Here is a 26,912-nt window from a genome sequence, read left to right as displayed (position 1 = left end):
ATAACTGGGTCCCTAATGCTGAGCAAATGCCTTTGCCATTGGTGTAAAAGATGGTTATGAAGCAGGAAAAGTCAAGGAAACATGGGGAAGGAGAGAAACGTCCCTGTTCTACATCTGTCTGGAAGTCAGAAACTTCAACTCAGCTGCTAAAATTGGGACCACCCACAGAGATAGCGGTTATCTCCTTAGAGACCAGCAAGGATGCTAAAAACAGCAGGGGGTTTTCTTAGGACTAGGAGGATCTTGAGTTTAACTGCATGGCCATTCCTCTCCCACTCCAAAACCCAAAAGATGCTCCCCATAAAACCTTGTCAATTTCCATTACAAAAGGGAAATCCTTTAAAAAAAGATTTTAATCACATGTAAGTGTGTCTGCTTGTATATGTAAGTGAGGCCTGTGCAGGCTGGAGATGCCAGATCCCTGCTGCTGGAGTTCCCGGCAGTTTGGAGCTGCCTGGCGTGGGTGCCGGAAGTGCACTTGTTGGCTGATGATGTTTGTTGTTTTGTTTTGTTTGTCAAGACTTGGTTTCTCTCTATAGTCCTGGCTGTTCTAGAACTTGCTCTGTAGATCAGGCTGGCCTTGAACTCACAGAGATCCTCCTGTCTCTGTGTCCTAAGTAGTAGGATTAAAAGTATGTGCCACCACTGCTTAGCTAAAGATTTATTCTAAAAACATTTATGTACATGTATGAGTATACGCCATGTATGTACCCATGGACACCTCAAGATGAACTCAGATCCCCAGAAGTTGGAGTTACTGGTGGTTGTGAGCTGTCTGATGTGGGTACTGGGATCTGAACCTGGGTCCGCTGGAAGAATAGTATACGCTCTCAACAGCTGAGCCTTCTCTCAAACCACAGAAAGAAAACTCTTCAAGTTTAATAAGCCAGCTCATCTTTTAAAAGTACTTAATTTTATGTGCACGTCTGTGTGTGCCCAGCTGTCTGCATGCCATGTGCTTGCAGGAGCCTGTGGAAATCAGAATCCCCTGGTAGATGTTTGTGAGCTGTTGTGTAAGTGCTGGGGTCCAAACCCGGTTCCTCTGCAAGAGGTTATTGTGCAAGGAAGAGTCTGCAGCACGTGTTAACTACTGAGCCACTGAGCCACCTCTCCAGCCCACAACTCATAATGTTCACTTACATTTTAAACTCATGCTTTTCAAAAACTTGCTTAATCACTGAAGATATTTAAATGAAGCCCAGACTCATACATGGGGATATTGTAAGGACATCCAGAACGCTCTCTCGAGGAGTCCATCCCCATGTGGGCTAACTCTTAAGTCAGTTTTTCTCTCTCCTCCCCAACTCAGCTTTAACAAAAGGGGGTGCTATTCTGTGTTTCTATTTAATAAACTCCCTACCTATGCTTCATCCCGACTTGTCCTGAATTCTTTTCTGCAGTGTAGTCATGGATGTGGTTTTACCTTAAGTGAAGGTCTCTGGTAAGTGGCTATGTATGAGTGTGGGAGCATCAAGGCCGGGAGCTCTTCAGGTTACTGTAGGTGGCAGTGTTGAGCTACTTTTCTCTCTAGCCACTGCCAGGTCCTGGACCACACTTCAGTACCTCCTCTCTCCCTTACCTCCTTCTCTTCCAGGTAGATGTGTCCCAGGCGTAGGAAGATGAAGTGCATCTCAGAAGCATCCACTACAAAACTAATAGTTCTCTCATAGCATTCTTTGGCCTCTGCATGGTTTCCACTCAGGAAGTAGAGATGGCCCTTCACGCCCCAGACATTGGGGTTCTGAAGAAGTAGACAAAGAACATGAAGGGTCATGTGGCATTAAGTCAGTCCCTAATGAATTTTGTTAAACATTTAAATTTATATGAGTACATTTCCCCCCTTTTCCCTCAGAGAATGCATACAGAAAGAACCATTTTAGTCACATGGATGAGTTATGTTCCTGGGTATACTCTCGTTCTTGTATTCCCCCAAAGCCATTTTGTCTGTCTTTGGGGTGCATAGTCAGACAAACACTCAGCTATAATCAGCATGATGCTATTAGGAGCAAAGAAAAGTTTAGAAACTAGAAATAATGAGCAACTTCTGCTAAATGACCGCCTATCTATTCTTGACCTTGTGTAGGACTTCACTTCTCACGCACGCCAGACGTCTCCCTGTGATGTGGCACCACTACATCTGTTAATTTTCAGACAGAATCCTCATGCTTTGCTAACTTCAAGCCCTTGGGCTCGCTCTCCCAAGCAGCTGAGACACATGCTATTGTGTCCCGCCTTCACCTCCGTCCTAGCAAAGACCATTCACCCCTCCCTCCTTCACCTCCGTCCTAGCAAAGACCATTCACCCCTCCCTTCACCTCAGTCCTAGCAAAGAGCGCTCACCCCTCCCTTCTCCCATTCAAGAGGCTTTCTCTAGGGAAATCAGTACCAGATAGTCCATCTGTGCTGCCTGTTGCAGGTACTCCTCTGTCTTGGCAAAGTCCTTCTTGAGAAGGTGTGTCTGGGCCAGAACCAGATAATACTCACAGCTAGGTCCTCCTTGAGGGCACAGCAGCTCGTGTGCCAGCACTCTGTGCACAAACTGCAAGGAAACCCAGTGACAGATCATGAAAACGTCTGCAGTGTGTTAGCTGAATAGCTTTGGGGGTGAGTGGCTCTGATGGTAAACAGGGAGGGGCGTCTTATGGGGTAGAACAACCATCTGCAGTGGTACAGGGACGAGAGACGCAAACACCAGCGTTTCCAGTGCAGCACTGCACGGTACAGGCTTTGTGGTCATGAGACCAGGATCTAGACTGCACTTAAGAGGAGGTGCAGGCAGAGCACTTGCTCAGCCTCCCTGCTTACACTTGAGGTAACATTTCCAGACAGTTGACATTGTAAGGAAACTCAAAATGAAACAAAACCCACCTCTCTAACGTGCTAAGACTTGGGAATTCACAAACATACATGGCTGCTTTTCTTGCCATAGCACCAAATACTTAGATTTACCAATGCATTTGGGGCTCTTTATCCCCACCCCCTCAAAGGACCTGCAAACCTGGTGCAGTCAGATGTACCTGTGACCCTCCCCAGCTTTTGCTGCCCATTCTGGTCTGAGCCGGCAATACAAAAGCCTTATGCACACCTCCCCAGGAAACAACCCTGTGTGATGTTCTCCCTGTGTGACTCCTGGTACTGACCCGGGGAGGTGCATTAATTCACTGCTGGGAAGGGTTCGTGTGTTCTGTGGTTCAATCCTACCCAGGTTATAATTCTTGAGATTGCACGCCCTCAAGTGAGGTACGTGTTTATAGCATCGGGGTCAACTCCACCAGGTATCCGTCCCTCCTATCACTTGCTCATGGTACCCCTTCATGTGGTCATGTAGTCATTGGATGGACTTTTCTGGGGAAAAAGACTGATACCCAGATGCTCTGCCTGTGATTGTGTGTGTTAGTGTATTTGAATACAGTCATATTTTCTAGCCCAGTTCAAAACAATTTTTTACATTTATTTGTGTTTGTATGTGTACGTATGTTTGTAGGGGGTGGGGCACACAGATACCACATTGTGCATGCAGAGGTAAAAGAATAACTTATACAAGAGTTAGTTCTCTTCTTCTATCATAGGGGTTTCAGGAATCAAACACAAGTCATTAGACTTGGTGGCAAGCCCCTTTACCCACTAAGCCATCTTGCCAGACCTATAGCCTAGGTTTATGATTAAAATCATTTACTACTTTAACCATTTCTCACATGGCACTGTATATCTGTTTTCAGTTGGTTAGGACATTTTAGGGGGAAAGGGTATGATCACGTACTTAAAAGAAAAGGCTCAGGGGCTGGTAAGATGGCTCAGTGGGTAAAGGTAATTCCTGCTAAGCCAAATGACCTGAGTTTGATCACCAGAACCGAAAACATGTTTGGTTTTTGCTGCACACATATTTAAGTTTATTCAGCACTGCTGTGGATAGAACACAGTTCACTGAAATCCTCCGTCTGTGTGCCGGCTCCCAAGCATTCTGACCTGTACAGCATTGACTTTCATCAGGAAGCGAATGGTCTCCATGAAGATCGTGACAGGAGGTTGGGGAATAACGTGGTGGGTAGGAGAGAAAAAGGCTGATGAATCTTGGCATTTTGGTGTTTCTGGAAACAGATCAACAGGATAGAAGACCAAATGCAGATAAGAAATGCCAGAGACCTGGTCATATTAGTAAGCGGGGGAGAAGATTCTAATCTCAGATGAGATAAAAACAGAATCTGGAAAACAATAGACCATTTCCAGTTATGATGCAGAAAGTGGTCTGAAAGGCCATCGAGCCAGATGCACTGGGGATTCTAAGGCAAATCACAACCATTGGAACTATTCAAAGGGTCCTAGAGAGCTGAATCAGTCAGTAAAGACCTGAGGTTTGACCTCTATCACGCTCATACACACACATGAGCACACACACACACACACACACACACACACACACAACAAATTAACTTAAAGAAGTATTTAGATCTCCTTGGATTTGAAACACAAGATATAGCTATTCTGAAAATGAAGAATCATTGGAACATTATAGTTCTGTAAGCTACTTGTGTGAACAAAATTAAAATCCATACTTATCAGAGGAGTTCCAGCACGGGGTTTAGAATTCAGATCCTAAACTAATCTGGTGTGGTCAGCACAACTGCCAACACTTCAGGACCTCCACACACACAATCCTAAGAGTCTTCATGCTCTCCTGGCTGGATTATACCCCTCTTTCCAGGGGAAATAGTGACTCCTACTCACCTTTCTTTGATGTCAGCTCCTTTAATAGCACATTGGATGATTTCTGGGCAAGGAAAGAATCCATAGGCTGCACAGTGACTATTGGGTCTTGTGATTCAGAACGTGCCTTAGACGACTCTTCCAAAAACTCGTCTAGACTGGACAGAGCAGTGTTTGGTCCTAAACAGATGGGAATTTTGGATGAAAAGGAGCTTCCTCTTTCTGGCATTGAAAGGTTATAGGAGAGAAGATGTGCAGATATCCGGAGACACTGCAGGGACAGGTTGGAGGGTGGGCATCATGAATAGGGCATACAAAGCCCTTCCGTGCCTTGGAGTCCAGCACCCTCAGTTGCAGGCATAGTGATGTCACACAGCAGACACCAGAACTGAATGTCTAAGACGGGAACTTGGAGTAAAGGTGAGAGAGGGAAACACACCCCGTGAGGCACTTCCCACTTTGAAGAGAGGAAAAAAGAGTAAAACAACAAAAGGAACCTTGGAGTTGAGAAGGTAGCTCCATGGTTGGGCAAGGACTCAGCAGCTGTGAGCTCCTGGGTCACCCCTAAATAACAACAACAAAAACCCTCTTGGTGATTTCTTTTTTTTTTAATTTTTATTTATTTTTCCTTTATGTGCATTGGGTTTTTTTTTTAAAGATTTATTTGTTTATTATATATAAATACGCTGTAGCTGTCTTCAGACACACCAGAAGAGGGCATCAGATCTCATTACAGATGGTTGAGAGCCACCATGTGGTTGCTGGGATTTGAACTCAAGACCTCTGGAAGAGCAGCCAGTGCTCTTAATCACTGAGCCATCTCTCCAGCCCCATGCATTGTTTTTTTGTTTTTTGGTTTTTTTTTGTTTGTTTGTTTTTTTTGTCTGCATGTATATGTCTGTGAATCAGATCTTGGAAAGTGTGACAGCTGTGAGCTGACATGTGAATGCTGAGATTTGAACCTGGGTCCTCTGAAAGAGCAGCCAGTGCTCTTAAGCACTGAGCCATCTCTCCAACCTCTCTTGGTGATTTCTTAGAAGAAGGAAAAAAAAGAAACAAAACACCTAGTTACTTCAGACACTTAAGAGATGAAAGCTGAAGGTTTACACCAGAAATTGCAACATAACAAAAGATGACAATTTAGAGAGAAAAGGGGGAAATTATGACAATATTGGGGGGAATAGAAAGACAATGTGGGGGTGAAGTGGCTCTGGGGCTTAGAACATAAGCTCAAAGTGGACCTGAGCTCGGTCTCCAGTGCCCACATCAGATGGCTCCCTCCTGGTTGCCTAGAATGTCAGTCAGGCAGATCCACGAGGCCAGGAAGTCATGTGCACACACCCAAGACACAGGCATACACATAATCAGAAATAAGACAAAACATTTTAAAAACACATTGCGAGATGAGCTTTGGGAGGAAAAAAGATAAAACATATTGATTGGTGGTGATGTTAGTCATAGATGCATGTTTGTTTGGTTGGTTGGTTCGTTGTTTGTTTTTGCAAAACAGGGTTTCTTTGTGTAGCTCTGGCTGCGCTGGGATTTGCTCTGTAGACCAGGCTGGCCTTCTGACCTCAGAGATCCATCTGCCGCTGCTGCCTCCTGAGTGCTTTGATTAAAAGTGTGGGGTACTTCTCCCAGCTCTTAAATAGTCAAAATTTTAAGAAACAACAAAAATCATTAATTTATTAGAGTGAAGGGGGGGATGTTTCCACATACAAGTTCAATAAAAATTATCTGGAACCTAGAAATGACTAGAAATTTTGTTTACTAAACAGGGGCTCATTAGATAAAAATGTTAAAGTGTTTACTAAAAGAATAAGAAGAAAACTTGCTAAGTGGAGGGTGTCATGACCATATAGGACAGAATGGGCTGCCACGAAAATGTTAATTATCCCTCAGCTAATCTGTAATTTTAATACGGTCCAAATAAAAAATGATAACTACATTTTAAAGATTCACTAAATAAGTTCACTATAAAATCCACACAAAGAATAAAGGTCCATGCATAGTTAAGCGAGACAGTTACATGAGAGAAACACATGCCGGTTATGGACACAATGCCTTCATGTCTATGTGTTTCTCTCTAACAAGCAGGACAGAATGACATCAGAGTTTAGTAATGTGCACCTCACCTCACAGGGGAAAAATGGGGTTGGGAGCTGAGAAAACTATATCCCTGTCCAGACAAAAAAATAAGGGGCAGTGCTCACTTAGCAAAATATTTTAAGATCAATTCTCTACAGATCCAAATGTGAGATAAATATAGAGTTAATTGAGGAAAATATTACACAAAGGAGAAAAAGATTATATAACTGAACAGCAGCCAGGCACGATGACTCATGCCTGTAATCCCAGCACTTGGGAGACCGAGGTCGAATGGTAGCAAATTCAAAGCTAGTTTGACATACATGGTAAGTTCAAGACTAGCCTGTGTTACTAAGTGAAACCCTGTTGTGGTGGTTTGAATAAAAATGACCCCCATAAGCCTGTAAGCCCAAGGGCACTCTTAGGAGGTGTGGCCTTGTTGGACGAAGTGTGTCATGGGGAAGGGGGGGGGGTGCTGAGGTCTCAGATGCTCAAGCCAGGCTCAGTGCAGCAGATGTAGAACTCTCAGCTCCTTCTCCAGTACCATGTCTGCTTGCTGCCATGCTTCCTGTCATGATAATAATTGACCAAACCTCTGAACTGTAAGCCAGCCCCTGGTAAACGTTTTCCTTTATAAGAGTTGCTGTGATTGTGGTGTCTCTTCACAGCAATGAAAACCCTAACTAAGACACCTGTCTTTAAAAATATTCCTAAACTTCAAAGATAAGGAGCTACAATGGATATAGAACAAAGTTCACTGGCCACAGCACCCCACTGACATCTGCAGACAATTGTATTCATCAAGGATATTTATCAAGACCGACTATCTGCTGACCCATAAAACAAGTTCCAATAGTTTTGAAGGATTCCCCTTAGAGAAAGTTTAATTTCCAGCCACAATGAGATGATGTTATAAATAAAAAGCAAGGATCTATGGGGAAACCTCCAAATATTTAGAAAATAAAAACCATATCATTGAATAATCCATAGTCTCGGTTGGTGAATGCCCAGGTGTTTGGGGAGAGAAATGACTGTGTCTACACAAAAATATGGATGTAATGTCCTCGGTAGCTTTAGCTCAATAGTCTCAGCATGAAAACAACCAAACAGGAAGCCACAGGTGAACAGAGGTGAGCATGGGGTGCTCTGTCTATACTGGGGTACTGTGTGGCAAGCAGCAAAGATAGGTAGCTGGTACAGTCAGTAGGCCGGGGATAAATCTCAAGATAATTATGTTTGGCTTAAAAAAAAAATCAGACCAAAAAGCACAAACCACATAACCCCCAAAACATTCTATATATACTACTTCTAGAATTCTAAAACTTAAAAAGCAACACATTTGGGCTGTTTATATGGCTCAACAGGTAAAGGTGCCTGGCACAAGCCTAAAGGCTTGAGTTTCATCCTGGGAACCCCACATGGTGCTAGGATAGAACCCTGACTTTCCAAGGTGTCCTCTGACCACCACACGAGTGCCAGTGCCTCCTGACATAAATGGAGCAAACAGTAGATGTAACTTTAAATGTTTTAAATGCAACTTTCTCTATAATGGCCGAGGGCCAGTGGTTATCCTGATGTGGGGACAGAGGGAAGGCATCACCAGGGGGCGTGAGCATGGCATCGCCTCCACTGTGTTTTATCAACACTCACTAAACTGACCTCACACGTGTGCAGCTTACAAAATTTCAACTGCAAATTTCTCTGGCAGCCTTAACATTTGTATGTCTATGAATGACAAAGCATGTGTGTACAAGGAATACACAAACAAAGACACATATTAAAACCATGTCAGAGTGACTGGTTTCCTGAAGTCCACAGAGAGCAGCTGGAGAGAAGGCTCAGTGACTGTGACCACTTCCTGCTCTTGCAGAGGACCCAGGTTTAATTCCCGGCACCCATGTCTGTCAGCAGCCAACAGTCTGTAACTCTAGTTCCGGGGCTTCTGAACCCCGTGGAGGCCCTGCTGCATGTGATACACAAACTGATGAGCCACACTCGGGTACTTAGAAAATAAACTTAAAAAACCCAAATCTTTAAAACCTACAGGAATAGAGAGCGGGGGAGGGAAAATGGGTTGGATGAATAAATTCACTTAAAAATTACATGGTGGGGGGGGGAAGAGAAGAGACACATTTCAAAGTATTCAGAATGGTACCTGTTTTTAAGGAATACTTATGAAGGGAGTAAATTCTATCTGATATGAAAAATCAGTATCAACAGACACTTCAGACCAGGTCCCAGGTGATGGGTTATAAACAGACAAGGTAATTCTCCTGATGCTGCTGAAATAGCTAAAAGTTTCAGTATTTGCTGAACAAATACTGACTTGGTGCCTGCTTTGTCCCAGGTGCTATTCCTTTGGCCACTCCCACCTGTCAGGCCATCGGATCTGATGGCTGTGGAGGATTCCCAAGGGCCGAAGCTGGACTCTATCTTCACCCCTTCTTCGATGTTCTCGAGGGTAGCAGTGCTCTTCAGCTTTGTTTGGAGGGTTCGTGCCTGGAGCTGTTTGAAGGCCTCATGAAACGCCATTTCCATTCGAATATCATTATTCTGAATCTCATAGAACAACCCTGCCCGGGGAAATAAAGAAGCTGATGAAGAATGGGGGGGTACATTCTCTCTCTCTCTCTCTCTCTCTCTCTCTCTCTCTCTCTCTCTCTCTCTCTGCCATGTTTGTTTTACTCGAGTTTTTAAAAAAACACATCCTCGGCCACTGGATAGGAAAAAGAGAATCTCGAGGTAGGGTTTCCCCATCCCACACCCACATCACAGGGAAACAGCATACCGAGTAAAGTCCAGGCAATGACATTGGTAGGCTCCAAGCACGTAGCATCCTCAAAGAAGATTTCTGCTTGCTCATAGTTCTCCAACAAGACAGCCAGGACACCACAGAGCAGCAAGCTGAGAAGAGACCACTCACACGGTTAGCAGTCTGGCCCCATGTCGCTGCAATGACACAAAGACAAGCTTGTGCGCTGCGCCTCATCCGTCTCTCCTTTACCTGTGGATATGACTCTCATTCAGAGAAAGGGCTTTCCGGAAGCACTCCTGCGCTTTGATGTTGTCTTCAGTGAGGAGGCAGAAAGCACCGTAATCCAGCCAGTTTTCCAGGTTCTGGGGCTCTCGAACCAACCTCTAGGTGCACAGAGTATCAGGAGGGACAGGGTTATTGCAATAGTGCACCCTGCTTTTTATGCATATAACACAGTAAATCTTCCATAGGTACCATGCTTTCTATGAAAGCCAAAATTACCACTTTTCTTTTGCTTACACAGGACCCAGATGCCTAAAGTACTGTTCTAGCTTTGAGTGCCTAATTGTTGACATGACTCAGAAATGGAATCCTCAAGAAATCTATTCCTAAACTCACTCAATCAATACCTTAGAAACTAAAGACTCTATTTATTGTGTCAGCCATAGGCAATAGTTGCTATCATAATCTTGAGATGGCAAATATACACAATTATCTATAAATCCAAGGGAAGGGATGTTTCATGTTAATGAAAACTACAAACATGGCTTAAAGAAATTATCCAGGCATGGTCACTCATGCCTTTAATCCCAGCATTTGGGAGGTAGAGGCAGGCAGGTCTCTCTGAGTTCGAGGCCAGGCTGGTCTATAGAGTGAGTTCCAGGACAGCCAGGGTTACACAGTCTCCCAAACCCAAAAACCAACCCACTCCAAAAAAAGAAAAAGAAAAAGAGGGAGAAATTAAAGAAAACGTGAATAAATGGAAAACTAGCCTGGATTTAAGTTACGATGGGAAGATTTAGTGTTGTTAAGATGTCAATGCTGCCCAGAGTCACCTACACACAGGGCAATCCCTGTCAACATCCCAACAGAAATCCTTAAAAAGTTAAACATAGAATTACTGTACAACCTGTGGGGCTGTGAAAGGCAGTGTGGTTCCGGGTTGAGCTAAGGCTAGAAACTCGGAGACCTCATGGGACAGTATGAGCTTCTCCTGTTCCCGGGTTCCAGGCCCCTGTCACTAGCCATAGACTCCCCCTTCACCCCCCCAAATTTATAGATTTGTGGCTATCAGTCATGTAAGGGCAATGTCCCAAGCCCTCCACATGTAGAGGACATGACCTGTGATCACATAGGCTCAAGACAGATCTCCATTTTAATGAGGTACCTAAAGGCCTGGTAGGCTTAGCCAATAAGCTTTCCTTCCCAGACATTCCTCCCTGCAGAAGGTATTTAACCTCAGGCCCACCCTGAGTAAGGGGGTATGGTTTTACACATCCATTTTTCGCCATGACCATAAATGCCTTAAAAGCAGGATCCACTGTGGGGAGCCATAGAGAAGGCCTTCTCCTACAGAGCAGCTGTCTATTAAGCCAAGCCCAAGTCTGTAGCTGTTAAACCAAAGACACCCCCACACGAACCAGCTGAACCTCACCCCCTACGCCCCCCCCCCCCCCCAGTCAGATCCAGCCCGCAGACCCAGCTGCGTTCTCAGCTCTTCCGCAGCGTCCAGCGGCGCCTGGGTGTCTGAGAGTCTGAGAACCAGGCAACCCTGGCTTCATCACAGGCCTGGGGATCCCTGAGCCAGCTCCAGCTCTCCCGAACCTCAGACTGCGCCTCCTGCCTCCCGGAGCAGCTGAGCCCTGTGGCGGAGCAGACTCGGGACCCAGTAGCCCTACACAACCAGCAATTACACTCGTAGGTACAACCAACACACTTAAACATTAAAAATAATATAAAACAGATGCTACACAGTAAAATGTTGCATTAAGTCTTTTAGTTTGGTTTGGCTTTTCCCTTAAGGGTCTCACTATATAGCTCTGGCCGTCCTGAAACTCGCTATAGACTAGGCTGGCCTACAACTCAGAGATCCACATGCCTCTGCCTCCTGAGTACTGGGATTAAAGGGGTGTGCCACTATACCTGGCTGCATTTTGAATCTTAAATTCTGGATACAAATTGCTTGGAAAATATATGTTCTACAAATAATTCTACTCTGTATTTTCATAACCCTGACAAGCCTGGAACTTGTTATATAGCCCAAGATGGCTTCCAATTTATGGCACTCTTCCTGCCTCTACCTTCTGCTGCTGGGATGGCAGACATCATTTTTCCCGTGTCACCTTCTGTCCTTTGGTCATCTGCCAAGGAACTCTCCACACAACCCTTGGTCATTTTTCTTCCATGATTTTTTCCTGAAAGTTCTTAAAGTTTACGTTTAGATTTGCTATCCATTTCATCATTGAGTTTTGCAAAATGTTTAAAGTCAGGTCAAGGCTGGCCCATTTTGCATGTGGATTACCAGCTGTTCTAGTACTATTTGTTGGAACAATTCATTTTCCCATTGAATTTATTCTACAACAACTTCATCAAATGTCTAGTGCCCTGGGTGCTGGGGAGACGGCACTTACACAAACATGAGGACCAGAGTTCTGATCCCTAAACCCAAGTAAAAGTCAGGTATCTCAGTGTGAGAGACAGGGGACTACAGACCCTGGGCCCCAGAGCAAGCTAACCAGCTAGGCTAGCGAGATCGTTAGCTCCGGGTTCAGGTGAGAGAGCCTGCCACAATCTATAAGGTGAAGGAGTTTGGATCACCATGTGGTGACTTGCAGCTATTTGTAGCTCCAGTTCTGGGATGCCCTCCTCTGGCCTCCACAGGCACCAACCAGACATGGTGCACATGCTCACACAGAGAAAAACATGTTATGCACATAAAATAAAAGCAAATTAAAAAAAAAAAAAGAGTCAAGTGACCTGTTGGACACATGGCTTGTTTCTCTCATTGTAGAACTCAGGAGGCTGACACTGGAAGATCTCATGGGCCAGTTTGAGATACAAGGAAACACCTTGTCTCAAAATCCCGGAGCCTGGGCTGGGGGTACAGCTTGTTTTTTGGGGTACGTGCCTAGCATGCTCAAGGTCTCCTGCTAGGTCCCAGTACTCCGGGAACTGGGAATGCTGTGGGTGCTGCTGTGATCCTGACACCGCAGAGGTGGAGAGGGAGGAAGAGGTGAAGTTCAAGCTCATCCTTAGCTATATAATGATTTTAAGGTCAGCCTGGAATACTCAAGACCCTGTCTCCAAAAGAGAAAAAGATAAATAAATAACAAAAACAAAAATCAAATGATCTTATTCATATGGGCATAGTTTTGGTCTCTCTCAAATTTAATTTAAAAAAAAAAAACACTACAATTTATTGGGTGGTGGTGGCACACACCTTTAATTAACTCAGGAAGCAGAGGTGGGCAGATCTCTTAGTTTGAGGCCAGCCTGGTCTACAGAGTGAGTTCCAGGACAGTCATGGATATACAGAGAAACTGTGTCTCAAAAAAAAAAAAAAAAACCCAGATCCAGAACCAACTACACAAACTATATAAACAGAAAAAAAAAAAAAAAAACCCACAATTTTACACAGATTCACAAATAATAACAATCACTGAGAAGTCTGGTTACCTCTTCATAATACACTGCTGCCATTTCAAAGTTCTCATTGACTTCTGCCTCAAATGCAAAGAGTCGAAGCTGGTCGCTGCTTGTATGAATCGTTGAGGTACCACTTGGGACATCATCAGGGATGGCCTTGTCATTGAGATCGTAAACAAACAAAACAGACAATTACATGTGGAGATGTTTGTAAGAATAAACTGGATATGAGATGCAGTCATAACATAAACAAAATATATATCATGTGTGTTTGTGTGTGTGTGTGTGTGTGTGTGTGTGTGTGTGAGCACACTCATGTATAATGGAAGGGGTGAGTTTGTCCTGAATATACCCTCTGTAGACCATGCAGGCCTTCCTTTACCTTTCCTTTTTTTTAAGGTATACTTATTTTTATATATGTGAGTACACTGTCACCATCTTCAGAGGGTATCAGATCCCATTACAGATGGTTGTGAGCCACCATGTGGTTGCTGGGAATTGAACTCAGGACCTCTGGAAGAGCAGTCAGTGCTCTTAACCACTGAAGCTGAGCCATCTCTCCAGCCCAAGCTTTTACCTTTCAATACTCCTACCCCAGCCTTCAGAGTAACTGGTATATCACGCCTGCAACTACACAGCCAGGTTCCATCATTTCAATAACGATTTTTTTCACAGAGGTAATAGAAAGGCTAACCGTAGAGGCACTTGGGAGGTGAAGGCAGAAGGATCCATTCAAGGCTATCCTTGGCTGCATAGGAAGTTCAGGGCTAGCCTAGATTATGTGAAACATTGTCAAAAGGAAGAAAGTTAGGCAACCAACCCTAATTTCTCAAATGTATTGGAGACTCAGCCTAGGACCTTGCATGTACCTGGGAAATGCTCTAACTGAAATATATTCCCAGTCTAAACCCTCAACTTTTTGTTTTATAAACTATTTTCTTTTTATATATTTTTTAAAAAATTTATGTGTATCATTGGTGTTTGCTGCAAACTTGTCTGTGGGGGTTTAGGGACAACTGTGAGCTGCCATGTGGATGTTGGGAATGGAACCCAGGTTCTTTGGAAAACAAAATAGTCAGTGCTCTTAACTGCTGAGCCATCTCTCTAGCTCCTAACCCCTAACTCTCCAACCACCTGTGCTCTGTCACTGCGATCTCAGATGAAGAGCCACACAAAGTTTCTTTCCTCCTTCCTAAGGCTAGCCCTTCCATCTCAAGCCCTGGTTCTCTCCACAGGGCTTTCTGTCTGAACTCCCCCCTTTTACTTTATTTTCTTCTTTGTTTTCTTTGAGACAGGCTCTCACATCCTCGCCCAAGATAGTCTGAAAAGTACAATGTAGCCCAGGCAAGCCTGGAACTCACTATGAAGCCCAAGCTGGCCTCCACTCATGGCTATTCCCCTGCCTCACTCAGCCTCATGGGTCCTGGAGTCACCACTCCCAGTCCTTCACTTGGTTTCAACTTTTTCACTTTGCCCACTTCATTTACCAAAACCCATTTATAGGCTCACCTTAAAACCCGTTTACAGGCAGCCCTGGGCTGGAGAGATGGCTCAGTGGTTAAGAGCACTTATTGCTCTTCCAGTGGTCATGAGTTCAAATCCCAGCACCCACATGGTGGTTCAGAACCATCTGTAATGGGATCTAATGCCTTCTCACATACATAAAATAAACAAATCAATCTTAAAGAGCAATCTGTAATTTCTAGATTCTGTGTTCCTTTGTCCAACTTCTTGAATGTATATTATTTCCTATCAATATATTTACTCCTCAAATAATTTTAGTTTGAATCTTCCCAGTGTAAATGAAAATTCCCATGGAAAGTTAGACAATAACTCCTTATTGTCAGATCCAACAACATTCCTCAGGCTTGTTTTTCTTGAATTCCTAAGTATTGGACAATGTACACCTGTCTTCTTTTGACTTCTTTCTCCTTGGCTCCGGCAACTCCACACTCCTGCTTCCTGAACAGCTTCACTCATTCTGTCCCCTGTCATCTCTCCAGCTCACCCATCTCTTCACTGATACTTCCTAGGCATCTCCTGCCAGAGCCCCTGGCCTTTCCTCACAATTTTTTCAGGCAGCTGTGTCTCTGGCTCCTCAAACCTCATCTGTAGCTCAGGCTGCTCCCTCTTCAGACCCACCAGTGCTGATGTTCAAAGTAAACCCAGCATCCGCCCCACCCCCGCATCCTCACATCTATTCACCCCCTGTTCCTTAGCAACCCTTGACTCAGGGCTGCAGAGATGGCTCTGAGGTTAAGAGCACTGACTGGCCTAGCAAAGGACCCGAGTTCAGTTCCCAGCACCAGCATGACTGTAGTTCACAACTACTGTAGTTTCAAGGGACCCGACACCTTCTTCTGGCCTCTGTGGCAATGCAAGCACATAGAAAACATGCGCAGGCGTCTTACCTGCACATATAAAATGAAAATAAATATATTAAAGAAGAATCCTTCACTCTTCTTCCCTGAGTACGTAGTAACTAGACAAGAGTCACTGAGGTCACCTCAAATCCAGCTTCTGTAACTGCTGAGAGAGCTTTTCTGTAAAAATATTAATCTAATCAAACTATATTCCTGAGTAAATTAACTCCTGTTAATGGAGAAAATGGGGGAAACTTTAAATTAAAAAAAAAACTTATATTTATGGTATTTTCCTGCTAATATCTGTGAACCACATGTGTGCCTGGTACCCATGGATACAAGAAAAGGGTGTCAGATTCCCCTGGAACTGGAATTATGAATGGTTGTTAACCACCATGTAGGTGCTAGGAATTGAACCCAGGTCCTCTGGAAGAGCATCCATCGCTCTCCACAGCTGCTTGGCTTTTCCTCTGACCCTGGAATTTTTCTTTGTGAAGTATCCAAGGCCTCTCCTCACCCCCCTCCCCAAAGCTCTCATCAGGAATAGATCTCCAGTTTCCAGTTCTGGTTCTCCAACCCTAGACAACGCCAGCCTCTGCCCCTGAACTCTGCGGCCTACACGGAAGTGTATGTCACATTCTTGAGCTCCTAAGCCATGTGATGTACCTCATGACTCAGTGCTCTGAAACATCCACCCTGAGATGTCTGCAGCGCTGAAGGCCCAGCTGAAGGCCCAGCTGAAGGCCCAGCTCCTTTCCTCCTGAAAGGTCCCAGCATTGCTCAGCTCTGGCCTGCCCCTGTCAATTGTCAAGAGCTTTCAAAACAAATCATAAATGCCACCCACGCCCATGTCCAAGCAGGACTGTCCTAACCCTATAGCACTGTGCTCACCTCTCTTACCTATTCCAAGAAGACTGCAGCATGTAAGCAAAGTCAGGAAAGAAAGACTGCAGTGGAGAGAGAGAAGAGGACAGACAGAGGCCGTGAGGTGCTTTTGTCACACCAAGTAACAGCTGACTACCTGCAGGAATGCAGAAGAACAGGCAGGACCTGAGTGTGCAAACAGACTCGTGGGCACAAAGTGATCAGCGGTCACTAAAATGCATGCTCTGAGCTGGCAAGGTAGCTCAGTGGGTAAAGGAATCTGCTGCCAATCCTAACAACTTAAATCTGGTCCTGGGGAAGGAGGGACCTTGACAAACACACTGTGTCTCTCACACACACACACACACACACACACACACACACACACATTTTAATTGCTACCATTATCTTTACAGTAGCAGTTCAAACATGTCTTTTCTTGTTTTCTTAAAAAAAAATATTTATTTATTTATATTTTATAAGTACACTGTACCTGTCTTCAGATACACCAGAAGAGGGCGTCAGATCCCATTACAGATGGTTATGAGCCACTGTGTGGTTGCTGAGGATTAAACTCATGACCTCTGGAGAGCAGTCAGTGCTCTTATCCACTGAGCCATCTCTCCAGCCCCCCAAACATGCCTTTTCAAATATCCAAAGATGCTATTTTCCCTCATTTTTATTATCCTGAAGAAAAATTGAGACTTGTGCACATTCAGAAAATAATGTTTCGTCTCACGATTTTTATAGCTTTTATTTTAAATCCTGTCACCTTAAAATCGTTTATTCTACTTATGTTTGTGTGTGTTTGCACATGCGTGTCTTGTCCTGCCAGATGAGAGTGCATACAGTTATGAGCCACCACGTGGGTGCTGGGATCAAACTCATGTCCTCTGGAAGAGCAACCCGTTCTCTTAACCACGGAGCCATTTCTCCAGTCCCATGTCGCATTTTTTAAAGCCAGAGAACTAATTCTTCTAGGAAACTGAAAGAGCATGTCCCTTCCCCTCCAAATGGAGTCAGTACCCCGGACAGAGCAGGCTGCTCTATCCGTATAGGTTGAAGAAAGGAGGAAAATGAGCAGAGAAGGAAGGAGTGTTCAGAAAGAAGCCCTGAGCCGGTGGGCTCTCAGTTGTAAACACCTACCTGGTTCAGGGCCACATGCATTTGATCGACCAAGAACACATAAAGCTCACTGATAAATGTCTGTAGCTCTTCCTGGCTTTCGAATGCTGTTGTCTTCAAGTATTTCTCTCTCACAATCTTCACCACAGCATGCTGCAAGACATACACATTCCCTTCCTACACCGAGGCTCAGCAGTGTACTGACACCCAGGTCTTTAGGGCTTCTGACATCGGGCTCATCAGAATCTCAAGTGATGGTCAGTAACTTCCCTGTTAACTGTGAGGCTATCGGTGCACTAACAGTGCCCCAGTCAACATGTTCTGAATGGATTTACGTATTTAAAGAGAGACTCACCATGTAGCCCAGGCTGGCCCGGAACACACTCCGTCGTAGCCCACGATACTTTTCAACACACACCTCCTGCCTCTGACCCCCAAGCACTAGTTTTAAAGACATATACCTTGAGCCTGGGCTGTAAGAAATTCTTTTTGAGATTTTGCAACATCACTAACAGGGGAAAGGCAGTGCCTGTACCATGTGAAGAGGGCCGTGGAGCTGAAATAACTTTAAGAGTAGGTTTGCGACTTGTGTCTTTCCCAGCAGCCATGCGGTGTCGTGGAGAAAGTTAAACACTGTCATGGTTCCTCTTCGTGGATTCTTTGCTCGTATGTTTGTTTTAGTTTTGTTTTGTTGGGTTTTTTTTGTGGGGGTGGGGTGCAGGGGGTTGGAACAAGTTCTCTCTCTGTAGCTCTGGCTGTCCTGAAATTCCCTCTCTAGACCAGGCTGGCCTTAAACTCACAGAGATCCTCTTGCGTCTGCCCTTCCAAGTGCTGGGATTAAAAGCATGCATCGCCACCAGCCAGCATCATATATCCTATTTGGGTACCCCAGTTTCCTTATTTGTTAAGTGAATACATAGTTCCAGTGTTGCCATCATACTTCAGATGGTGACCGAGAGGCTGAACAAAGAAAACAGAAGGAGAAGTTTGAAATGACGTAAGACATCAGTGGCACATGCCTGTAAAGCCAGTACCAGGAGAGCAAAGCCAGGAGAGAACCGTAATTCAAGACAGCCAAGGTTGTACAAATACAGTAAGTAGTCTTACTGTAGATGCAGTCGGCTAACCATGGTCAACTACAGTTTGAAAACAAGTGGAAAATTCCAGAAACAAACAATTCACAAGCTTTAAGTTGATCAGTGTTCTGAGTAGATGTAGAAGTCTGACATCACACCGTATCCAGCTCCTTGGATCTGAAGTGCCCTCTGCTTAGCATTTCATACTGTATAGGACACCAAGCACTAAGCACTCAGTGGGCATGTTGTTATCAGATTGGCAGCCAAGGTACCACAGCATGCATGTTCAATGGTCCTACCAAACACAATAAAGGCACCAAAGCACCAGCAATGAATAATGCCAGCAGTTTGGATACACCAAAAAGAGGCCACAAAGTGCTTCCTGTGAGTAAAAACAAAGATCACAGGCACATAGACAGAGGAAAACATACAAGCTTCGGTGTTACCCACAGCTTAAAGCTATTTAAGTCTTTCTATTTTATGTGCACAGATGTCTTGCCTGCATAGATGTCTGTGCACATGTATGCCTGATGCCCAGAGAGGGCAGAAGAGGTATCAGATTCCCCATGATTGTAGTTGCAGATGGTTGTGAGCCTCCGTGAGAGTGCTGGGAACTAAACCTAGTCGTCTGGAAGAACAGCCAGTGTTCTTACCTGCTGAGCTATCTCTAGCTCCTTATGCACAGTTCTGAACATCTACTGGGGACCTTCGAACACATACACCATAGATAAAGGGAGAATGACATAAACTCAGCATGGTGGGTGTGGCCTGACAGCCGCTGTTTCTTTTTCCCCTTACTAAGTCAGGTTATATACTAAACATCTTCATCATATTAATAATCATAATAATCCCATCTGATATTGTCTCTTATTGTTCAAAAATGACCCCAAAACTAAAAAAAAGTTCCGAACATAAATACTAGCCATTGCTATTTTAAAAGACTAGTTTTGTTTGTTTGTTTGGTTTTGTTTGGATAAGATCTCATCATAGCCCAGAGCCCAGGCTAGCCTCAGGCTTATTATGTAGCCAAGGCTGGCCTTGAACTCTTGATCCTTCACCTGCCGAGAGCTGGGATTAGAGGTGCGCAGTACCAGTTCTCAACTCTGATTCTGCAGACAAAGAGGCTTAAGTGAGATACACGGAGACTCAGTTATAGCGTCAAGAACATAATTTCTGCTAGTGGAGGGTGTGAAGTTTGCTCTCAAGTCCAGCCCAGCCTCAGGTGAGGATTGGGTCTTACAGGTGCTCGTTTGGGATAAACCCACAGCACCCTGCAGAAGTGGGTGGTTTCTGACATTCTGCCCCAGAGCACCTAGCGGAGCAGAATGAGAGCAGAATCTATTGAGCATGTGGGGGTGGGGGAGGGGAGGCCGCTGGCTGATAGAACACTGAAAGAAATGCACACTGCACCTTGAGCTGTTCTTTGAAAGCAAAGTACTTTCCAGAGCAATTGAGCTCATAGTTGAGCTGGCACTTCTGCTCCTCCATGGTCTCGTTGTCTATTTCGCTCCCCACTTTAGGCCCTGGCTTCCCAAACATGCGGTGGTATTCATTCAGAATGGCTCTAGAGATGCTCTTGATCTGCGTGTGGTAGTCATTCACTGCCTGGGAAAACAACCAAGGTCCAGAAGTGAGCAGATCACGGATTAGAAGTTCCCAACCAGGTTGGCCCTAAACTGTCCTTTTCTACTAAACCAGGTTACATACTGTACAGGATTCACTGATCACAAATGGATGCACTTGCACACACACACACACACACACACACACACACACACACACACACACACACACTGCCGTACCTCAGGAAGCTACGCTGAAGACCTTGTGCTACCTTCAAAAGCATTGTTACCTACAGTTTTGCCCTGGCGCTAACACTTGCCTTCTGAGCTCCCCCTGTCCGGCGGGTGAGCGGTGGCCTCTGGGGTATCATTTCCTTGACTCTGTATCAGGAAAAAAGCAACAAAAACAAAAACAAAAGGCTTTATTATCTGTAGGACTGTGTTCTTTCATAGCTCCCCAGAGTCTGTGTGAAGGAGATCTGAGGTCTGTCTCCCAACTACATTTGAGGATTCGAGTTTTCTCACATAAAGCCCTAGATCTGAACCCTAGGACAGTATATAAGATTGTACTTATTTGAGCCTGGCTTTATCCTCACACTTTTTTTTTAAAGTATTGGTAAATGGTCTCTGGACCAAGATGGAACACTCAGGAGGCAGAATCAGGCTGTGATCTCTGAGTTCCAGGCCAGCCTGATCTACAGAGAGAGTTCCAGGACAGTCAAGGCTACACAGAGAAAGTATCTCCTAAATCAGTAACAAACAAATACATATTTTCTTGTTTTATTTCTATGTGTATGAGTGTTTTGTCTCCATTGATAAATGTGCACTACATGCTTATGAGTAGAGAAGGGGGCAGAAGAGGGCACCGAATCCCTCAGAGCTGCAGTTAAGAGCAGTTGTTAGACAGCATGTGGGTGCGGGGAACTAAACTCAGGTCCTCTGAAAGAGCAGCCAAATGTTCTTAGTCATTCAAGCCATCTCTTCAGCCCTGTCTCTCTGTAGCTTTTCACTATAATACAATACGTGCCAGAACCCTTACTTCTCTTTCTAGGGAAACGTATCTGAACCTCTGAGGCGGATCAGGCATGGGGCTGTGCACTTGCTGAACCTGCGCTTGGAAGAAGGAAGTGGGAGAACCAGGAGTTTAAGGCTGCGCTTGGAAGAAGGAAGCGGGAGAACCAGGAGTTTAAGGCTAGCTTCATCTATATACCAAGTTTGAGGCCAGTCTGGGCTTCTCTGGCCCTGGTCTCAAAAAACAAACAAGACAGAAGAAAGAACCATCCTCTCCTCTCTGCAGGGGGTAAGTCAGATAGCTCTGATCCCTTAGCGGTTCAGATCCCTGCCCAAAAATACTGTACTGCCTCGATATCCTCAGCTGTATGAGTTTGACTTTCCTTTGATAGGACCTAAACCATTGTATAGGACTGCTAATGATTAGCAAATTCAATATTAACCTTAAAAGACACTAATAAACATTTTAAAGATTTGGGAAGTGTTAGCTCAGTATCTCCTTTCAAGTATCTGACTTTGTAGGCAGTCTTCTACCTTCCTCTCCAGAAATAATATTATCAATACATTCAAAATATATGGCAAGTTCCTACTGTCTATTAGGAGCTTTTCTAGGCCCAAGGACGGAGCTAAATGACACAAGACTTTTGCCTTCATGGGGTTTACTTTCTGGTAGGGAAAGAGAGCTATTAAGATAAATATGGTAGGGGGCTGGAGAGATAGGGCTCAGTGGTTAAGAGCACTGACTGCTCTTCCAGAGATCCTGAGTTCAATTCCCAGCAACCACATGGTGACTCACAACCATCTATAATAAGATCTGATGCCCTCTTCGGGTATGTCTGAAGACAGTGACAGTGTACTTACATACATAAAATAAATATATCTTTTAAAAAAAGATAAATATGGTGGTAACATAAAGCTATTAAGATAAATACGGTAGTAGCTGTACCAATGGAAATGGGATGGGGAGGCAGAGCATGTTGGGGCTCAGGCTGGAGGGCCCAGGAGAGCAGACTTCACCAGGGAAGACTTCACTGAGGGTATCTGGGTAAAGGCCCAAGGGAAGAGAAAGGGAAAGCCACATGACATACAGGATAGGGTTATTTCAGGCAAAGCAGCAGCTAGTATAAAGCTTGCTTCAAATGTGAGCTTAGTGTTTGGCAAATGCCTTTAATCGTAGCACTCAGAAGGCACAGGCAGGTGGATCTCTGTGAGTTCAAGGCCAGCCTGGTCTACATAGTAAGATTCTGTTTTGAAAGTAAAATAAACAAGAATAACAAAGAAGAGTCTTACACATGAGGAAAAGCAAAGACACTACTTTGGGTGGTCTGCAGGACGGAAGGCCAAGTAGATGCAGATGCGCAGGCCACTGTAGGTCTCCGTGAGGACCTTTACTCAGGGTGTGATGAGCTTTCACTGGTAGTTTCAGAACAGAAGGATCTTATGGGTTGACTTTCATTCTAATATAACCATATTATAATGCTGTATTAATGGGCTGGGGATACGACTCAATGTGCGCCAGAAGACCTGAATTTAAATCCCATCTCTTATGTAGAAGCACCACCATAAAAAAAAGTCAGGTATTGGGGTATGATTCACCTCCTGGAGTAGGGGTGGCCATGGAGAGGTAGAGCATAGGGGGTTATTTGGGCCCAGCAGTTTAATTAAAATGTTAAGTTCCATGTTGAGAAAAAAAAAAGTCTTAAAAAAAAAATGAGGTAGTCCATGGAGAGGACTCTGGGGATAAAGGCATTTGTAGTGCAAACTTGAAACCTGAGTTCCATCCCTGGGGCCTATGTAAAGGGGGAACAAGGATGTCAACTCTACAGGGTTGCAATCTGACCACACATGCAACATGAGAGTGTACACACACACACACACACACACACACACACACACACACACACACACACTGCACTTGCACACAGACAAAATATTTATAAAATAAAATCACTGGGCAGTGGTGGCGCACACCTTAATCCAGGACTCAGGAGGCAGGAGCAGGTGGGTCTCTGAGTTTGAGGCCAGATTGGTCTACAGAGTGAGTTTCAGGACAGCCAGGGATACACAAAGAAACCTTGTCTTGAAAACCCAAACAAATAAGCAAACAAAATTAAAAATGGGGGGAAAATGGGACAAACCTTTAGCAAGACCTACTAAGAAAAAAAATAAATATAGAGATTTTTTTTTTTAAAAAAGGATACAAGAACACTTTGGAACATTATATCCCAACAAATTTAGATTGCTGCTACAACAGTAACTCATAAACACAGGGATGGCACAGAGACAATAGTTTTCAAGAATTCCATATGTGTATATGTGATACATGTGCATGAGCATGTCATCTATGGCCTTACAGACAGCAAGGTGTGGAAAACTGTCACAAGACAGTAGGAATTTGGGTGTTTAATATTTTCTTTTTTCTTTTTTAAAGACTTATTTTATGTATATGAGTGCACTGTAGCCATTGTCAGACACACCAGAAGAAGGCATCAGATCCCATTACAGATGGTTGTGAGCCACCATGTGGTTGCTGGGATTTGAACTCAGGACCTCTGGAAGAGCAGTCGGTGCTCTAACCACTGAGCAATCTCTCCAGCTTTTATACTTTCTTGCTCATGTCAACTAAAAAAAATGTAATGGCATTTGCAATGAAGAAACAATAATGGAATAAACTCTGTAACAAAGACAAAAACACTGTTGCTTAGGATAGGGAAAATTACATTTTGGGGACAAACTGAGTGGCCTCTTCTCCATTTCTTAGCTGTACCGAACAGGAGAGTAAGTGCCCCGCACCTTCTGGCCAGTTCCTCCGGCATCCGCTTTGGAACCAGGGCTTTGTCCAGCTGGATCTCCAGGACGATGTATGTCCCCGCTTCTATATATTGCTGCAGAGACATTGCTGTTTGTTAACCTCATAAAAAGGCAGCGATGAAACATTTTTCTTAACCTCAGGTACTACCTACAATATACGCAGTAAAAACAAGCATATAAAACTGCATATGCGGTGTGATCTCTGTGGTTCAAATATGTTTCAAGGATAATAATTTGAAAGGAATGTAGCAATAGTGGTTAGCTCATGGAAGGAAGCGTTTTCTAAACTGTTCTTGGAAATTTCTACTCTGGAGGCTCCCAGTGAGCATAATTTTAAATTTACTTATTTTCTTTTTTGAGACAAGGTTTCACTATGTAGCCCTGGTTGGCCAGGCACTCTCTGTGTGGACCAGGGCCTTGAACTCACAAAGATCCTCCTGCCTCCTCAACGTGTACCAACTTGCCTGGTGAACTCATTCATACGTCTCTTGGACTGTTTTAAATGCACATCGATCTTTCCTCTTTTCTCTGCACAGAGAAACCCTGTCTGGAAAAACTAAACTAAACTAAACTAAACCTGTTTAAGTCTAGAAAAGGAGATTAACCACAATCCGGTGAGAACTCACTTTGTGGTCTCATAGGCTACTGAGCAAACATTTGGTGTGACCTGTGTCCCATCTCTAGCATTTTACATGAAAGCTGTGTTACTCAGTCAAAGTCTGGTAGAGTCGAGTTTAGTTTCTGAAATGTTGAATACAGTTACCTGTCCTTCAAGATTGTGGCTTAGGGGGGCTTCACTTTCCAAAGGGGTGTCTGAGCTCTGCGATTTTATACTAGGCGCTTGCTGAAACAAAAAGAAACATCAAAATGTGGATTGTTTCATGGCTTTCATAGTAGTAGGGACACTGAAAGGTAAAAATGCATCAATACAATTCCCCAGACAGGAAATGAGTGCAAAGGTCTGTATATACGGTGTCGAGCCTACCAACTCTCCGGGCCGAGGCCGTCCTTCTATGTCCTTGTCTTTCCCTGATTTCTCTTCTTTCGGATTCTTGGAGAGAGGTTTGGACAGTGGAGAGTTGAGTCCTCCTGCTTTGTTATTGTGGACCAAATGGTGCCCCGTGTCCCTGAACAAGCTGAACAAGCACTTGGTCTGAAAAGAAGCAAACAAGTCACTGGCGATGGGCCTCCACCCGAGGGGCAGCTGCTCCAGATAATTTCAGCAGCCACAGCAGAGACCTCAAGACCCCCGTTGGACCCCTCCCCTATGGAGCACATAAAGTCGCCACTGGAAATGAGTTGCTTCCTGTTTTGTAACGTGGTAGGAGGAGGCCACCTGCACTTGGTTTTGCTGTCGTAACTGTAGTCATCAAAAAGATTTCCTCTTTGGCACATAATTACCTCAAGTAAAATAACTAATTTATATAAGAGAAACAATATTTGTCTAGTTACTACTATCAAATATAACTGGAAGAATGAGGCACGTTTAAAGTTCACGGTAAAACCTTGGTATGTACAGTTCAAACCACAGTCGATTTTTGTCATGTTCTCTAGGGGAAAGCAATCCCTGTAAAATTTAACAATAAAAATGCACTAGGTAGTCATCACAAAGTTATTTGTCAATAATAAAGTTAAGGAAGATCCACCATCTGTTTGCATACCAAGTGAGTAGCAGACTCTTCTTTTAAAATAGAAATCAGTCAGGCTGTGGTGGCACACACCTTTATTCTCAGCACTTGGAAGGCAGAGGCCGGCAAATCTCTGAGTTCCAGGCCAGTCTGGTCTACAGAGCGACTTCCAGGCCAGCCAAGGTTACACAGAAAAACCCTATCTAGAAAATAACCAAAAATACATACATACATACATACATACATACATACATACATACATACATACATACACATCAAACTTATAGGAACTTTCATTAAAATAACTTAAACCCCTTTGATCTACAGTGGTGTAATGTCTGTAAGATATACTAGGGCAATGCTGGCACAAAGCGTGTGGAAGTAACCAACCAATCACTGATTGGACATAAGACCCACTCCCTGAGATAAAACCTATACCTGACACTGCTTGGGTGACCAAGAACTAAAGACTGGATAGCCCAGGGCCTAGGGTAAAAACAAATTATACTGATCTAAAAACAGAAACAAACAAAAAACCCTAAATACACAGTGATAAATGACTATAACGACATTCTGCGATCCTCATGGGGTCAGTTCCTAGACCGGCCATCATCAGAGAAGCTTCCTCCTGCAGGAGGTGTGACAAATGCAGAGACTAGTCAGACACGCCACAGAGAGTGAGACCTGGGAATGCTCAGCCCTAAATGAGATGTCTCCACCAAATCCCTGTCCTCAGGGCTCAGGGCAGAAGAGGAGGCAGGAAGAGTGTGTGTAAGAGCCAGAGAAGATGGGGGACACCAAGAAAACAGGGCCCTCCAAAGCAACATAAGCAAAGCTCATATGAACTCACAGACACTGAGGCCGCATGTACAGGGCCTGCATGGGTCTGCACCAGGTCCTTAGTGCATGCATACACATATACATTTACATGTAAACATATACATTTACATGTACACACATACATTTACATGTATATGCACATTACATATACATTATACATATACATTATGATACCTATACATTACACATACACATACATCATATACATGTACATATACTACATATACATCACATACACATACATAAAGACTTCCACTTTAGTGTCTTTACAGGATTCCTAAGCGTGTGATCGAATGAGTCTCTGATTTTCCTCCCAACTTCAGTGTGACAGCTTTTGTTTTATCTTACTATATTTTATTTTATTTTTAATGCATGCATGAATAGATGAGTTAGTGAAAACCTGGCCACTATAGTGAAGGTTAACTATTTAATTGTCAAAC

At 44.1% G+C, this 26,912-nt stretch overlaps 1 protein-coding gene across 3 annotated transcripts in view; it reads right to left on the bottom strand.

Annotated features, from left to right (window-relative positions):
* CFAP70 (cilia and flagella associated protein 70) overlaps nucleotides 1–26,912 on the bottom strand; it is a gene marked incomplete at its 5' end in the record, with an annotated part of 52,706 nt that overhangs the window by 4,853 nt on the left and 20,941 nt on the right. Inside the window, 14 exons of one of the 3 annotated variants that reach the window (XM_080926647.1) lie at nucleotides 1,580–1,741; nucleotides 2,387–2,539; nucleotides 3,967–4,088; nucleotides 4,726–4,926; nucleotides 9,159–9,365; nucleotides 9,581–9,696; nucleotides 9,797–9,930; nucleotides 13,223–13,348; nucleotides 17,566–17,697; nucleotides 20,031–20,221; nucleotides 20,499–20,563; nucleotides 23,987–24,078; nucleotides 24,768–24,848; nucleotides 24,990–25,157. In XM_080926647.1, the coding sequence (XP_080782773.1) occupies nucleotides 1,580–1,741; nucleotides 2,387–2,539; nucleotides 3,967–4,088; nucleotides 4,726–4,926; nucleotides 9,159–9,365; nucleotides 9,581–9,696; nucleotides 9,797–9,930; nucleotides 13,223–13,348; nucleotides 17,566–17,697; nucleotides 20,031–20,221; nucleotides 20,499–20,563; nucleotides 23,987–24,078; nucleotides 24,768–24,848; nucleotides 24,990–25,157 (1,950 nt within the window). The remainder of the gene's footprint in view (nucleotides 1–1,579; nucleotides 1,742–2,386; nucleotides 2,540–3,966; nucleotides 4,089–4,725; nucleotides 4,927–9,158; nucleotides 9,366–9,580; nucleotides 9,697–9,796; nucleotides 9,931–13,222; nucleotides 13,349–17,565; nucleotides 17,698–20,030; nucleotides 20,222–20,498; nucleotides 20,564–23,986; nucleotides 24,079–24,767; nucleotides 24,849–24,989; nucleotides 25,158–26,912) is intronic. The other 2 variants (XM_080926648.1, XM_080926649.1) reach the window with 2 other exon arrangements.

Source organism: Micromys minutus (assembly GCF_963924665.1).
Source record: "Micromys minutus genome assembly, chromosome: 12".
Taxonomy (NCBI): domain Eukaryota; kingdom Metazoa; phylum Chordata; class Mammalia; order Rodentia; family Muridae; genus Micromys; species Micromys minutus.
This window is presented reverse-complemented; position numbering and strand designations above follow the sequence as displayed.